Source organism: Peromyscus californicus, unplaced genomic scaffold (genome assembly GCF_007827085.1).
Source record: "Peromyscus californicus insignis strain IS unplaced genomic scaffold, ASM782708v3 Scaffold_21__1_contigs__length_65335640, whole genome shotgun sequence".
NCBI classification, from domain to species: Eukaryota; Metazoa; Chordata; class Mammalia; order Rodentia; family Cricetidae; genus Peromyscus; species Peromyscus californicus.
In genome coordinates, this window is record NW_026294514.1 from 24260782 (window position 1) to 24273717 (window position 12936).

General features: G+C 43.5%; 1 protein-coding gene across 2 annotated transcripts in view; it reads right to left on the reverse strand.

Annotated features, from left to right (window-relative positions):
• The window catches only part of Bard1 (BRCA1 associated RING domain 1), a 68040-nt gene extending 57302 nt beyond the window's left edge, over positions 1–10738 (reverse strand). Inside the window, exon 1 of one of the 2 annotated variants that reach the window (XM_052749787.1) lies at positions 10310–10738. In XM_052749787.1, the coding sequence (XP_052605747.1) occupies positions 10310–10449 (140 nt within the window). In that variant the 5' untranslated portion in view covers positions 10450–10738. The remainder of the gene's footprint in view (positions 1–10309) is intronic. The other variant, XM_052749785.1, reaches the window with a different exon arrangement.
• Positions 10739–12936: the final 2198 nt, after the last annotated feature.

Here is a 12936-nt window from a genome sequence, read left to right on the forward strand (position 1 = left end):
GCTCGGACCTCAATGAAGCTCTCCCGAGGGTGTTGGTTCTTTCTCTTCCCTGACTTCCCTGTGAAGTTACACTGGCCTCATCTTCTTCCTGAAGCCTCTCCTTCCACTGCGTCTTCATTTTCTCACAGCACCTCTCCCTGCCTGAGCTGCTCTACCTCCTACCCTCCACGGCAGCAGATCCCTGCAATGCCGTCAGTCCACAGCCTCCTGGCTTCCTCTGGTACCACTAAGCTCAATGTCTGCGTTCTGTTTCTAAGCCTATTTCCTTGCTAGGATAACTTTGAACCTTTTCTATAGTTCTTACCTTTCACCCTAGCAGTAACATATTACCATGTGATTAGCAGTGGCATAATATCTGCGAATAACTGATCAGTAGAACTATTCTAATTAGTGGGACAGACTGGTTTTTTTAACAAATGAAAAGACATGGGAATTGTGAGAGAGTTCTGTGTGGGTTCTGGGGAGAAGAGCAGTGAGGGAAATGTGATGGCCAAATTGAGAGAAGGCAGGCCAACATCAAGGGAAGGTACAAAGTAAACACTGCAGAGGTTCATCTATGTCAAAGTCGAACTTTTGCTTAAGAAGATACCAAGAATGAAAGAATTTTATCTTACAACTAAGAGATACTGACCAAAATCTTAAATGCACACAACAACTTTAACTCAATTATTCAAGCTGCAGGAATTTCTGTTGAGTATAATAGATACTTGTAAATAATGAAACTTCAAAACAGCAAACATTATCTGGTTAAGTCTTGAAAAGCTTCCAGAGACTAAGAAACAATACACTAAACCCACACAAGATCAAGACTGCCAAAGCACAGATGAGGTAGTGATCTCCAGGCGCAAGCCTTACTAACGAGATCCACAGACTTGCCAGGGAGAGGAGAGAGAATCATTTTAAGGGTGTGGCCACTGGGAGGTTTCCCACGCTCCAGTGGACAGTCCCCCACACAGGGCAGCACAAAGAGGATGTAACAGGTTCAAAGAAAATTTCAAGAGCTGTTGGAGCAGGGTGGGTTGGGAGAGCATAGGAGGAACTGGAGGGGAAAATAGGAGATAACTATGGTCATATTTCATTATACACATGTGTGAAACCCTCAAAACTAAAGACAGATGTTTAAAAAGTAAGACGTCTTTGCTGCCTTAAAGGCCCCAGGACAAAGCTATTTGAAATTTCAAAATATGCAAAAGAAATCCAATTAAAATGTCATATATATTGTTTAAAAAGAAACTGGCACATAGGACTTTTCAAAGGTTGTAAGAGGTGTGACAGAATAGTGAAGACTTAATTAATAATGGTGAGTGCTACACCCAGTCAGTCACCTTCTACAGTACAAGGTTAATACAGAATAAGAAAATTCAGCTTTGAGAGTAAGAAGGAAGGAAATAGCATCTAAAATAGAAAACAACCTAGAAATGGGGATATAAATGTTATTTGAAAACCTAGAGGTAAAAAATGAATTGAGCCGGGCGGTGGTGGCGCACGCCTTTAATCCCAGCACTCGGGAGGCAGAGCCAGGCGGATCTCTGTGAGTTCGAGGCCAGCCTGGGCTACCAAGTGAGTTCCAGGAAAGGCGCAAAGCTACACAGAGAAACCCTGTCTCGAAAAACCAAAAAAAAAAAAAAAAAAAAAAAAAAAAAAAAAAAAAATGAATTGAACCCAAACTATGGGCCTCAGGATCGATGAGATAAACAATGTATTCACTACAGGCTTTTACCTTATGTTCATGCATAGGCCTTTAAAATCTGGTAAAAATACTCCAGCACTGAGTGTTACTACAAAAGACTACAAGCCACTTAAATCTTTAGCAGTAAGGCAATGGCTAAGCCATTACTTCATGTACTACTTCATGTACAGTATCGTCTCATATGGAGGCACACACAGAGAATCTCTTAAAGGATACACAAGCAACTGAGAATCTTGAGTTACCAGACAATCAAGGATCAACCTGATCTGGCACTCACTCCTTCAGGAGTATTATTTTAAATTAAACATTTTACCACGACAGTGCCCTTCAGAATCTGGTAACAGCAAAGCCATGCAATAGGACCCTTCTTGTTGTTCTCCTGAAGAAGCTCTGCTATGGGTGGGCCAGTGTCTGTGACAATTCCCACATATCCTCTATCCAGCTCCAGCCCCACGACTCTGACTGAACTGTTCTCCAAGTCTAAAATATACTTCCTTCTATGCCACAAATATGAACATCTGATACACTCAACACACTACCCAAACACTATACAGGAACACACAAAAATGACACTCAAAAATAATCAGAGAACTTCATGGATTTCAGGTCCATCCCAGGACTGGAGGCAATTACCAGGCAGGTGAAGAACACTAAACTGACTCTGCCATTCTTCCTAAGGGGCTTGCAATCTAGTGGGGGATTGTATAAACAAATTAACATAAGACCGAAGGGAGAGATGAAATGTTCTAAAGTTCCAAAGAGCAGCAATGGCATCTAATTGGGGCTCTGGAATTTAATGCTGAAAACAAAGGCTTTTACTTTAGCTGCCGATTCTCATTTCCTTTTCTCCAAATAGACTGTATGTAGCCTTTCACATGAGATCTTTTCTTTTTTAAGTCCCCAGTCCCTTTTATCCACCTAGCATGGATCTCAATAACCCTCAGAGGATGAAGCAAATGGAAGACTTGGTACAAAAATCCATCATCTCCTTTACCCTCTTTTCCATGATATAGAAATACACTGCAAAGGAAAAACTGCAGAAAAGACACTTACTTAATAACAAGATCTTTAAAAAAACTCCATATCTCTTAAAAACTCAGCTTTCCAACTCTCATCTACACTCACACTTCTCTACATAGGATTTGAGAAGATCAGGGTAACCCACACATTAATTATAACTTAAGGACAAACTAAACAGGGAGAACAAGCAATTCTACAAAAATCCTACTGATAAAATTTTCTTTACAAAGGAAAATTGAATTCAATTGAGATTATACTAATGAAGCAGAAGGATTTAACTAAACGGCTCCCCCAAACTCCCATGAGGTACCAATTGCTAGTTAATTTTAGATGGAACAAGGACTCCAGTGCTCTTACATGTTAGCGTATCCTCAAGGTATTTTTAAGTTGTAGATCAGTGTATTTAACATAAAATTGTACAAATTTTCCAAGCCAATTAAGCCATTTGCTACATGTCCCTTTAAGAGAAGAAGAGACATCTTTGGTGAGTAAGGTAAAAGGTAAATGAAATATACCTTATTCGTTTGGTTTGGGCTTTATGCTTGCTTGTTTGAGACATTCTTCCTATACAGTTCAAGCTAATCTCAACTCATAATGCTCTTGCTTCTACCTCCCAAGTGCATGAGCCATCATGCCCAACTAAGCATACTATTCTTTACGACTATTTCTTTCCTTTTATTCAAGAGAGATTTCTTTCTCACATAATATATCCTGATTACAATTTCCCTCCCTCTACTCTCCCTCCCCACCCTACCGCCTCAATCAGATCCACCCATTCTCTGTCTCTCATTAGAGACAAGCAGACTTCTACAGGATGATAAAATAAAACAAAAACTAACATATCGGAATAGGCCAAAACAAACAACCAGAGGTAAAGAACCCAAGAAATGGTGCAAGAGAAAGATATAGATGGAGAGACCACTCATTCCCACTCAGGAATCCCATAAAAACAGAACTGGAAGCCATAATATAAGCACCAGGTGCAGACCCGTACAGGTCTGATGAATACTGCTTCATTCTCTATGAGTTAATATGAGTTCTGCTCAGGTTGATTCAGAGGCCTTGTTTTCTTGGTGTCCTCCATCCCTTCTGGCTCTTACATTCTTTCTGCCTCCTCTTCCTCAGGGTTTTCTGTGCCCTGGGGGGAGGGATTTGATGGAGACATCCCATTTTGGGCTGAGTGTTCCCAGGTGTCTCCTCTCTGAAAATTGTCTGGTTGTGGATCTCTCTCTCTGTCTTTGTTCCCATCTGCTGCAGAAGGAAGCTTCTCTGATGATGGCTGAGCAAGGCACTGATCTGCTTCCCTGGCCAGAGTCTCTGTGGTGATTTTATGTCAGATTCAGGTAAATCACATGGGAAAACTTTAAATTTGTACTTAATTGCTTAGTGTCCACAATTGTTGAATGAATGAGACAATTATCCCAAAAGTAAATGCACAACAGAATTTCAGTAATGACTAATTATAGTAGATCCTATCCTAGGAGAATCTCTATACAAGCCCCAGTGACTGTCAGGTAGACCTGACCGAGCAGTGTTGTGTCTGTCTTCCACTCCCTTTCCTCCAAAGTAAAACAACATCTAAGCAGCTGCTGCTCTGGCTGTCTTTTAAAGCTTCATCCCTTTTATCTGCCATTCGAATGCTGAATTTCAAGGCTCACACTTAGGCATTCCTTTCTTCCCTTCTCATTTCTAGAAATAGACTTCAATCACATGTAAGGAAATCTTGCATGTGTCCATTGTCACTCTCTAATGTCTCCTCTGAGCCCAGACCTGCTTACCAGTAATACCTTCACTTGTGGTATAAGGGACAGAAAAGGGGGTGTACAGCTGCACTCAGTGACATGCCCCGGCCATGCCACCACTAGGGAGGCTGAGGAGTGAGAATCTGTGAGTTTGAGACCAACCTAAGCAACATAATGAGACCCTGTCTCAAAATTAAAGAAAATCAAAGGTATCCCATGTATCTGATAAATTTCTCTAGAAGTCACAAGCCCTATAAAACAGCAGCTGGGCCCTTCCTCAGCATACAGGGACTGCATATATGGTAGTTTCAACTCTGAATCTCAGAAGTCAGACTGACCTACATGGACAGCTGCCTTGAGGCCTTAACCACTGTTCAGTATTGGTAATTAACACTAGAAACCAATGGAGGATTCTCTTGTGCTCTTGATGAATTAAGTAGGTCATCTTGGTATCACCACTTTGAAACTGGGACCTACTTAACCTAATTTTTTTTCATTCATTATTTTAACATTAAGAAACATTGTATCTGAGCCGGGCGGTGGTGGCGCACGCCTTTAATCCCAGCACTCGGGAGGCAGAGCCAGGCGGATCTCTGTGAGTTCGAGGCCAGCCTGGGCTACCAAGTGAGTCCCAGGAAAGGCGCAAAGCTACACAGAGAAACCCTGTCTCGAAAAACCAAAAAAAAAAAAGAAACATTGTATCTGGCACTGTTGCTAAAATTTTATCCTGCCTTTATGAGAACTATACCATAAGTGAAGGAGGCCGATTATCAAGCCAATAAGTAAAGTAACACATAAATAAATTCCATGAATAAATGATTTCTAGACTGGAGGATATGGTGCAAGCTGGACACTACTGTACCCTCTTTACACAGATGTTAAATTTTTATTAAAGGCTTTACTCAATGCTGACAATTATGAAATCTGTACATTGGAGACAGCTTTAAAAACCAGTTCATTTCTGTTCATCATTTGATAGCTAAGGACACCAGAATTCTAGGAGGCCACAGGAATAGCTTTCCTTGGGAAGTCAGCTGTGCTGGTTCACTTTTTTAATTGTCAATTAGATACAACCTTGAGTTACTTGGGTCAAGGGAACTTCAATTGAAAAACTGCCTTATCAGATTGGCTATTGTGTTGATTGACAATTGATGTGGAGAGCCCAGGCCACTGTGGGTAGCTTGGGCCTGGGCTGGATAAGCAAGCCAGCTGAACTCTGGTTAGAGAGCAGGCAGTATTCCATAGTTTCTGCCTCAATTCCCACTTCCAGTTTCCCGTCTTGAGTTCCTGCCATGGTCTCCCTTGGTGATAGACCCTTACCTAGAAAAATAAGCTGAAATAAATCCTTTTCTCCCCAGATTGCTTTTGGTCATGGTGTTAATCACAACAACAGGGAAGCAAACTGGAACATTAATTATGTAAACCAAATGAACACTTTGTTGTTGGGCTACTTATCCCTCAAGATCCAACAGGTCTTAACTCCTAGACCATCTTACCCACTCCCATTTTACTCTACCAATTTTAGCACATAATCATTTGCTAATATCACCACCACCACCACCACCGTGACCAATGGTTCTATTAATAAAAATCTACCCACATCTCAAAGGCACAAGTGCAAAGCCCATGTGGCTTGCCTCTGCTATACAGACCAAAGCAAAGTTCATTCCTCTACATCTTTTGGGCCTTCAACATCAATTACCCTGAACTGTGTATCCCTTACTCTCCTTCAAATTGAGCACATATGCCTTACGGGTAGAAAATGCATTGCCACTACTATGCCTCAGTGATTTCTTGTTCTAATGAATAACCAACCAGTGCCACAGCAAACCAGAGGGAGCAATCATCCTACTTAAGGATCACTGGCCTGTAAGAATCACTCTGAAGAATCAAAACTCCTAAAGAAAGGCGAGAGCTAAATGCTAGAGTCAGGAAATCTGTGCTTTATTTTAGGAACATTCATATACCATTTAGTATAAAACAGGTAATCTTATTAATATTAAGTAAACAATGAATAAACAAAGAGTAGTAATACTGACCCAGGATCTGAAGCTGGGCTGGAATGAGATGGCAGGTGTCTATCTATCTCCTTTATTTGTATGTATACTTACTTGTAGGCATGGTGTATACATGTGTGGTATATGCATGTGTAGGCACATGCAGAGGCCAGAGCTAATGCTAGGATATCATCCTCAATCATTTCACCTAATGTTTTGAGACAATCCTACTTAACCTAGAGATATCTATTTCAGTCATACTGTCTCCCTCCACCCCCCACATTGAGGTTACATGTGTGCACACCCAGCCTCACCTTTATGTGAAAGCTGGGAGTCTGAATTCAGATTCCCATGCTTGTACAGCAAACACTTTAACCACTGAAAAACGTACCCAGCCCCTAGAATCCCTGTATAACGCTGTGGTCCCAGCACTCTCAAGGCTGAGGTAGGAGGATCCCAAATTTAAAGGTCACATGGACTACAGAGCAAGATCCTATATCTCTAAATCCCCCCCAAAAAGACATTAAAAAAAAAAAAAGCCAAGTTCACATCTATAATCACTAAATTTAGGTGGCTAAGTCAGGAGGATCACTATGTGTCTAAGGCCACCCTGGGCTACACAGTGAGTACCAAGACAGTTTGAACCACAGAGCAAGAATACCTCAAAAGACACATGTTCATGCACACACATAGATATGTATATACACTTACATGTAAAATGAATTGTCTTTTAAATAAGGGATAACTTGATAAAAGAAAATCAACTATCTTCAAAGTTAGGATTACATTTAATCTTCTCTAAAATGATATAAAAAGCTCAAAATACAATTGGCATAAAAAGCCCAACCCTCCCTACCCCAAAAATATGCCAGGAAGTACCTAATTAATTTTAATTAGAAAAGAACAACAGGGAAGACCTGGAGTTTTGACAGGGCAGCTCCTACATGCATTTCCTGCTTCCTTCAGGAACACACTAGTACTCTGCTTTCTGCCAGCCCCTCAAATAATAAGGTCTTCCAGTCTGCTTTCCCCCAATCTTTAAATAGCTTCTGTTTCGTTGTGAGCCTTGGTCCGAACATAAATGTCACATCTGGCCTCTTGGACACTTTCACCAGCTTCCCCTTGAAGCCAGAGTCATGTTAAAGGTCAGGAAAGGATGCCCTGTAATGTAGCCAATCCACTGTAAGAGCAAGTCTTGCTTGCTACAAAACATATCCAATGTGCTACACAAGACAGGTGACAGCTGGGAGCAGCAGAGAGATGACAGCTGCAAGCTGAATGTGAGGGTAATCGGGGTAATCGCCAGCCTACCGGGGAGGACTCTGAAGCTCTGTAAAAGGACACACACAATTTCAAATAACATGACACTCCGGATGATGATGAGCCGAAGCAAGCAGCAGACCATCCTGGGTAGCTCTTCTCTAGCAAGTAGGAGGGAGGGGGGGGAGGCAGAGAGAGCTTGACAGACAGCGAAAGGGGAAAAGCAAAGCACTCCCAGTGTGACAGAAATCATTTTCTGTGCAATGTAAAACTGTATGCTCAAAGGCTCTTTTTTTTTTTTTTTTTTTTTTTTTCAAGACAGGGTTTCTCTGTGTAGTTTTGCACCTTTCTTGGAACTCACTCTGTAGCCCAGGCTGGCCTTGAACTCACAGAGATCCGCCTGGCTCTGCCTCCCGAGTGCTGGGATTAAAGGCATGCGCCACCACCGCCCGGCGATCAAAGGCTCTTTAAACTTAAGTTTCCTTTGTTAAAACTGAGTCTGAAGCTGGGCACGGTGGCATACATCTGTAATCCTAATGCTAAGGAGGCTACAGCTGTAGATCACTGAATTTAAGGATAGCATGGGTATATAATATCTTCTAGGCTAGCCTAGGCTATATACTAAGTATCAACAGAAAAAAAAATACAAAACTAAGTTTGGAAAGTTGTTGTGTCTAGTCCAAATCAAGCCAGCAGCCTGCTTTTCTATAGCCCTCAAACAAACAAAGAATGTTTTTATATTTTTGTTTTGATTTGGTTTTTGAGACCGGGTCTCACTATATAGCCCTGGCTGGCCTGGAACTTTATGTAGTCAAGGCTGGCTAGAAACTCAGAGAGCTGTCTGATTGTAACTGCCTCCAGAGAGCTTAGATTAAAGGCACAAGCACTGTTTTAACCTTTTTAAAGAAAGAAAGAAAATGGACTATTTGTGGCTGCAAAATCTAAGTAGTATTTGCTGACACTTCAGAGGAAAACATTAACTCAAGGCCCTCTTACGAAATTATATCATCTAATAGTTAAATTTAGTTCATCTACCAGAGGCTCAAACACTAAAAAAAAAAAAAATCCAATATTCTCTGGACAACTAGATGTGCTATATTAAAGTCTGGGCCTAACTACTGCGGTCTATCTTCAGGCTCTCGGCTCTCATGTTAAGCTCACTTAATTTAGACGGTAAAGAAATAGTTGGCAGGTGGTAAAAAGGGAAACTGTTCAATTTTAGGACAATCTACAGATTATTAATATACTTTACCTACTTAGTCTTTTCCAAATGGTTCAGCCAACGGACTAAATCACTTTTTCATCATCACGTTTTTGTAACCGTTTATGATATTCATCACAGGGAACAATTTACGTGTATAATTACATTTATTCTTCTCTCCCAAATAGAAGGTTTGGGATCCCTGAGGCAGAGTGACGGAAATAGGGGGGTGTTTGTCTGCTCTGCTTATATTCAGAACACTGTCACCATGGTACGGCTTGTGTTCCACAAATGTTTATTATTAACAAAATAATAAACACGAATGAGCGAATCATTATTACTGAGGTACAGAGAGGATCAAAGATGTGGCTGGAACCTGAACTCAAGTGCTCTGACACACCCTACATGAAATGTTGTTGCCATCCAAGTGTCCACCTTTGGTTCCACTATCGAAAGTGTGCACCATCAGTACAGTTTCAGATAATGTCTACACCCAGAAGGATGACCCATATGCTTCAGGAAAACATAAGCACAGCTTAGCATGTCTTCATGCTAAGAAATGTCTTCATGCCAATTTTCTAAGGACTGTCTTGTCATTCTTTCGGATTCTAAGATTTTGCAAATAATAATACTAATAATAATAATGTGAGTGAAAAATTCGGTGTCAGTTAATTCTTACTTTAAAAAAAAAAGTTGCTGTTTAACACTACAGTAATTTGAGTGCTAGAGGCTGAAGGTTCAACATTCACTACTGCCAAAAGAGAAAAATGGGAAAAAGAGGGTCACTTCCTGGGTCATATTCGACCAACTGCTACAGGTAAGGAAGTACCTACCACTCACGAGAGTATTTTGGGCAGAATAAAATCCTTGATAGGGCGTCAGTGGTTCAAGATGAGTATTTTGGGAAGAATAAAATCTTTGATAGGGCGTGGTGGAGATCAGTGGTACAGTACCATAATCTCTTCATCCACCAAACTAAGGGAAAATTGCGATGGCCATCCCACTGCCGTCGTCACACTACCCCTAACCAGGTCACCATCCATGCCGCCCGCCTACTCTCCCCCCCACACCGAGGCTGCTACTAGGAAAAGATCCAAAAGGTCAGCCTCAAAGGGACCGTCGTGGCCCGGAGCCAGGGGACCACCTTCCCTGGGCACTCCGACCCAAGGACCCCTCCCCTCCAAGCCTTAGCCCCACCCAGCTGGGAGCGTCACCTTCGGGGAGGGGCCAGCGAGCCGAGTTCCTTTAGGCCACGCCCCCAGGGCTGTTCTCCCCGCGAAAATTCGAAAAGCGCCGTTTGAACCCAAGTTTGCGGCCGAGTGACTGGAAAGCCGCTCAGAAAAGACAGGAACGGGTCCCGGAGGGGCAGGCGACACCAGGTCGCTAGGCCGGTCCTTACCAGCGGGAGCAGCGCAGCAGGCTCTCCAGGCGGGCGAGGGCCGCGCGGCTGTGGGCCCAGGGCCCGGCGTCAGCCGGCTCCATGGCGGGAGCGGGAGAAGGCTTGTTCCCCGAGCGGACCGTCGGCGGCCTGCGCGGCATCCCCTCGGAGGGCGGGAGGGCAGGTTTAGCTCGGGTGCCGCCCCGCGCTGGTCACCGCCGGATCCCGGGGCCCGCGGAGGTGCGGAGCCGGTGGGACGCCTGAGGCTGGGCTGCCGCCGAAACGCGCTGAAATTCCCGGGGATGGAAGGGGCGCGGCTTGAGGCCACGCCCTCAGGGGCTGGGGGCGGAGTTTCAGAAGTGCGCTCCAAGTTCCGGAAACGGAGGGGCGAGGCTGGAGGCCACGCCCTCAGGGGCTGGGGGCGGAGTCTCAGAAGTGCGCTCCAAGTTCCGGAAACGGAGGAGCGAGGCTGGAGGCCACGCCCTCAGGGGTTTGCGTCTCGGACAGCGGAAACGTTGCGAAAGTCCCTAGGCGCCGGGTTGAGACGGCGTGGGTAGAGGTCATGACCTCAAGCCCCGGGAGGCGGGACATAACGAGCTCGAACTTCCTGAGCGCCAAACAAGGGGGCGTGGCCTTGAGGGGCGGGGCTCAGCATGGGTTTCATTCCGGAGCTGGGCATGTGTACCTACCCCGGGTAGCTGGAGTCAAGTGCACCCACGGCCCCCAAAACTCGTTGCCGAAGCTATCAGCAAAGAATGGCATTTACTCTACTGTTAAACTTGGAAAAGCTTTACCCATGTCAATGAAAGTACTACCCTTTACATAAGCAAGTTTTCTTTTCCTTCTTGCTGTAAGATACAAGAACCCGGTAAAAAGGTTTCAATCTAATTTTAACCAGCTGTAAATATCCGATCAAGGGCGCGTCTGAGAATCTCTGCTTTACCTTTAAAATATGAAAAATTGCATAAAACGTTTTTGTTTGCTATAGAGTGTCTACCTTCCTCGAGGATATTTTTTTTTTTAAAGCGGGGTCTGATGTTTGCCAAGCTTGCTTAAACTGTAGCTAAGGATGACCTTGAACTTCTCAATTTCTGATCCTCCTCCACCTCGTGAGCGATATGGGATTACAGATAATGTACCACTATGCCCAGTTTTCGTGGCGCTGTATTGAGCCTAGAGTCTCCTTCATGCTAGAAGCATTCTACCAGCCACATCCCCAACCCTCCTGGGGAGCTGAATATTTTACAAGTAGCACTAAGCAAGCAATGCCTTGCCTCTCCAGGGCTTCCAACCTATTTGCACATTCTTGCATTTCCCCCTACCTACTTCTCTCTGCTTAACATCCCCAACTGACTGTTTCCCCAAAATTGTTGCTGCAGCCTTCTTTCTGGAACCCACACATCTGCCTAGGTCTCCTCCAATCCTTAGGCCTCACTAAAGCAATCTAAAACATTGCCAAACACAAAATTCATCTTGGCATTACCCTGATTAAACTCTAAAGGTCAGCAGGCCGGTGGTGGCAGCATGCCTTTAATCTCAGCACTCCAGAGGCAGAGGCAGAGACAGTCAGACCTCTGAGTTCAAGGCTAACCTGGTCTACAGGGTTCCAACATACACTAAGAAATGCTGTGTTGAAAAACCAAAAATAAAAACAAAACTCTAAAGGTATTTCCTTGCTTTATGATAAGGTGGCCTATGCCAACCTGGGAAACATGCCATGTTGTCCCATGGAGCTTTTATTCAACTCTTCAGAGGTCTCTATCTTGCTGCCTCTGGGCTTGTACACAAAGATTCACTTTGGAACCTGGAATTTTCCTCTTAAGTTAACCAGGGCTCCTTAAGTTAACCAGATCAGCTCAATCATCAGTCCTTGAAAGATTTTCCTGATCCTCCATTTAGATTCTCCCAGGTCGTTCAACATCAGTTTGTAGCATGTACATTTATATGAGCATGTTTCCTCCTCTCTCTCCAAGTTCCAAAAGGCCAGAGATCTACTACATCTGGCCTGTTCCTTAATATAGTGCCAGTGTGTATATGTAGTGTGGGGCTCTAAGTCAAGCTGAAGATTTGAATTGTGGACTATGTGAGCCAGGTCTATTGTAAGTGCTTCACCTAATTATCTGCTTCAAGCCTCAGAGAGTACTACAACATGGGACTGAGTCACTATGTCTGCCCAAGTTCATGAGTTGAAGCCCTAGCCTCAAATCAGATGGCATTTAGAGGCAATGCCCGATGGAGCTACTTAGGTTTCAGTGAGATTTTGAGAGTGGAACTGATGAACCAGCCTGCATCTTAGGCTTGAAAGCTATCTGATAGTAGACAAACCAGGTTCATTCCTGTTTATGATTAAACCTCTGTTTCTCAAGGTTTGGGCTATGCCCCATCTGTAACCTTAACTGCAAATGGTTCTGTACTCTCTGCTCCATGCCAACCATGTCTTTGTTTCAAAAAGTTATGACCATCTTGCAACACTTATGTTTGTTCCAAAAGGTTGTTATGACTACCTTGTTATGACTATTTTATGACCACCTTGCAGTCATTTCTGTGTTTCAGGAGGTCGTTGTGACTAACTTGTTATGCTTGTGTTCTGTTCCTATTACCCCACCTATTTTGCCCTCCAAATCCTCCATTTGGAAACTCTATACCCC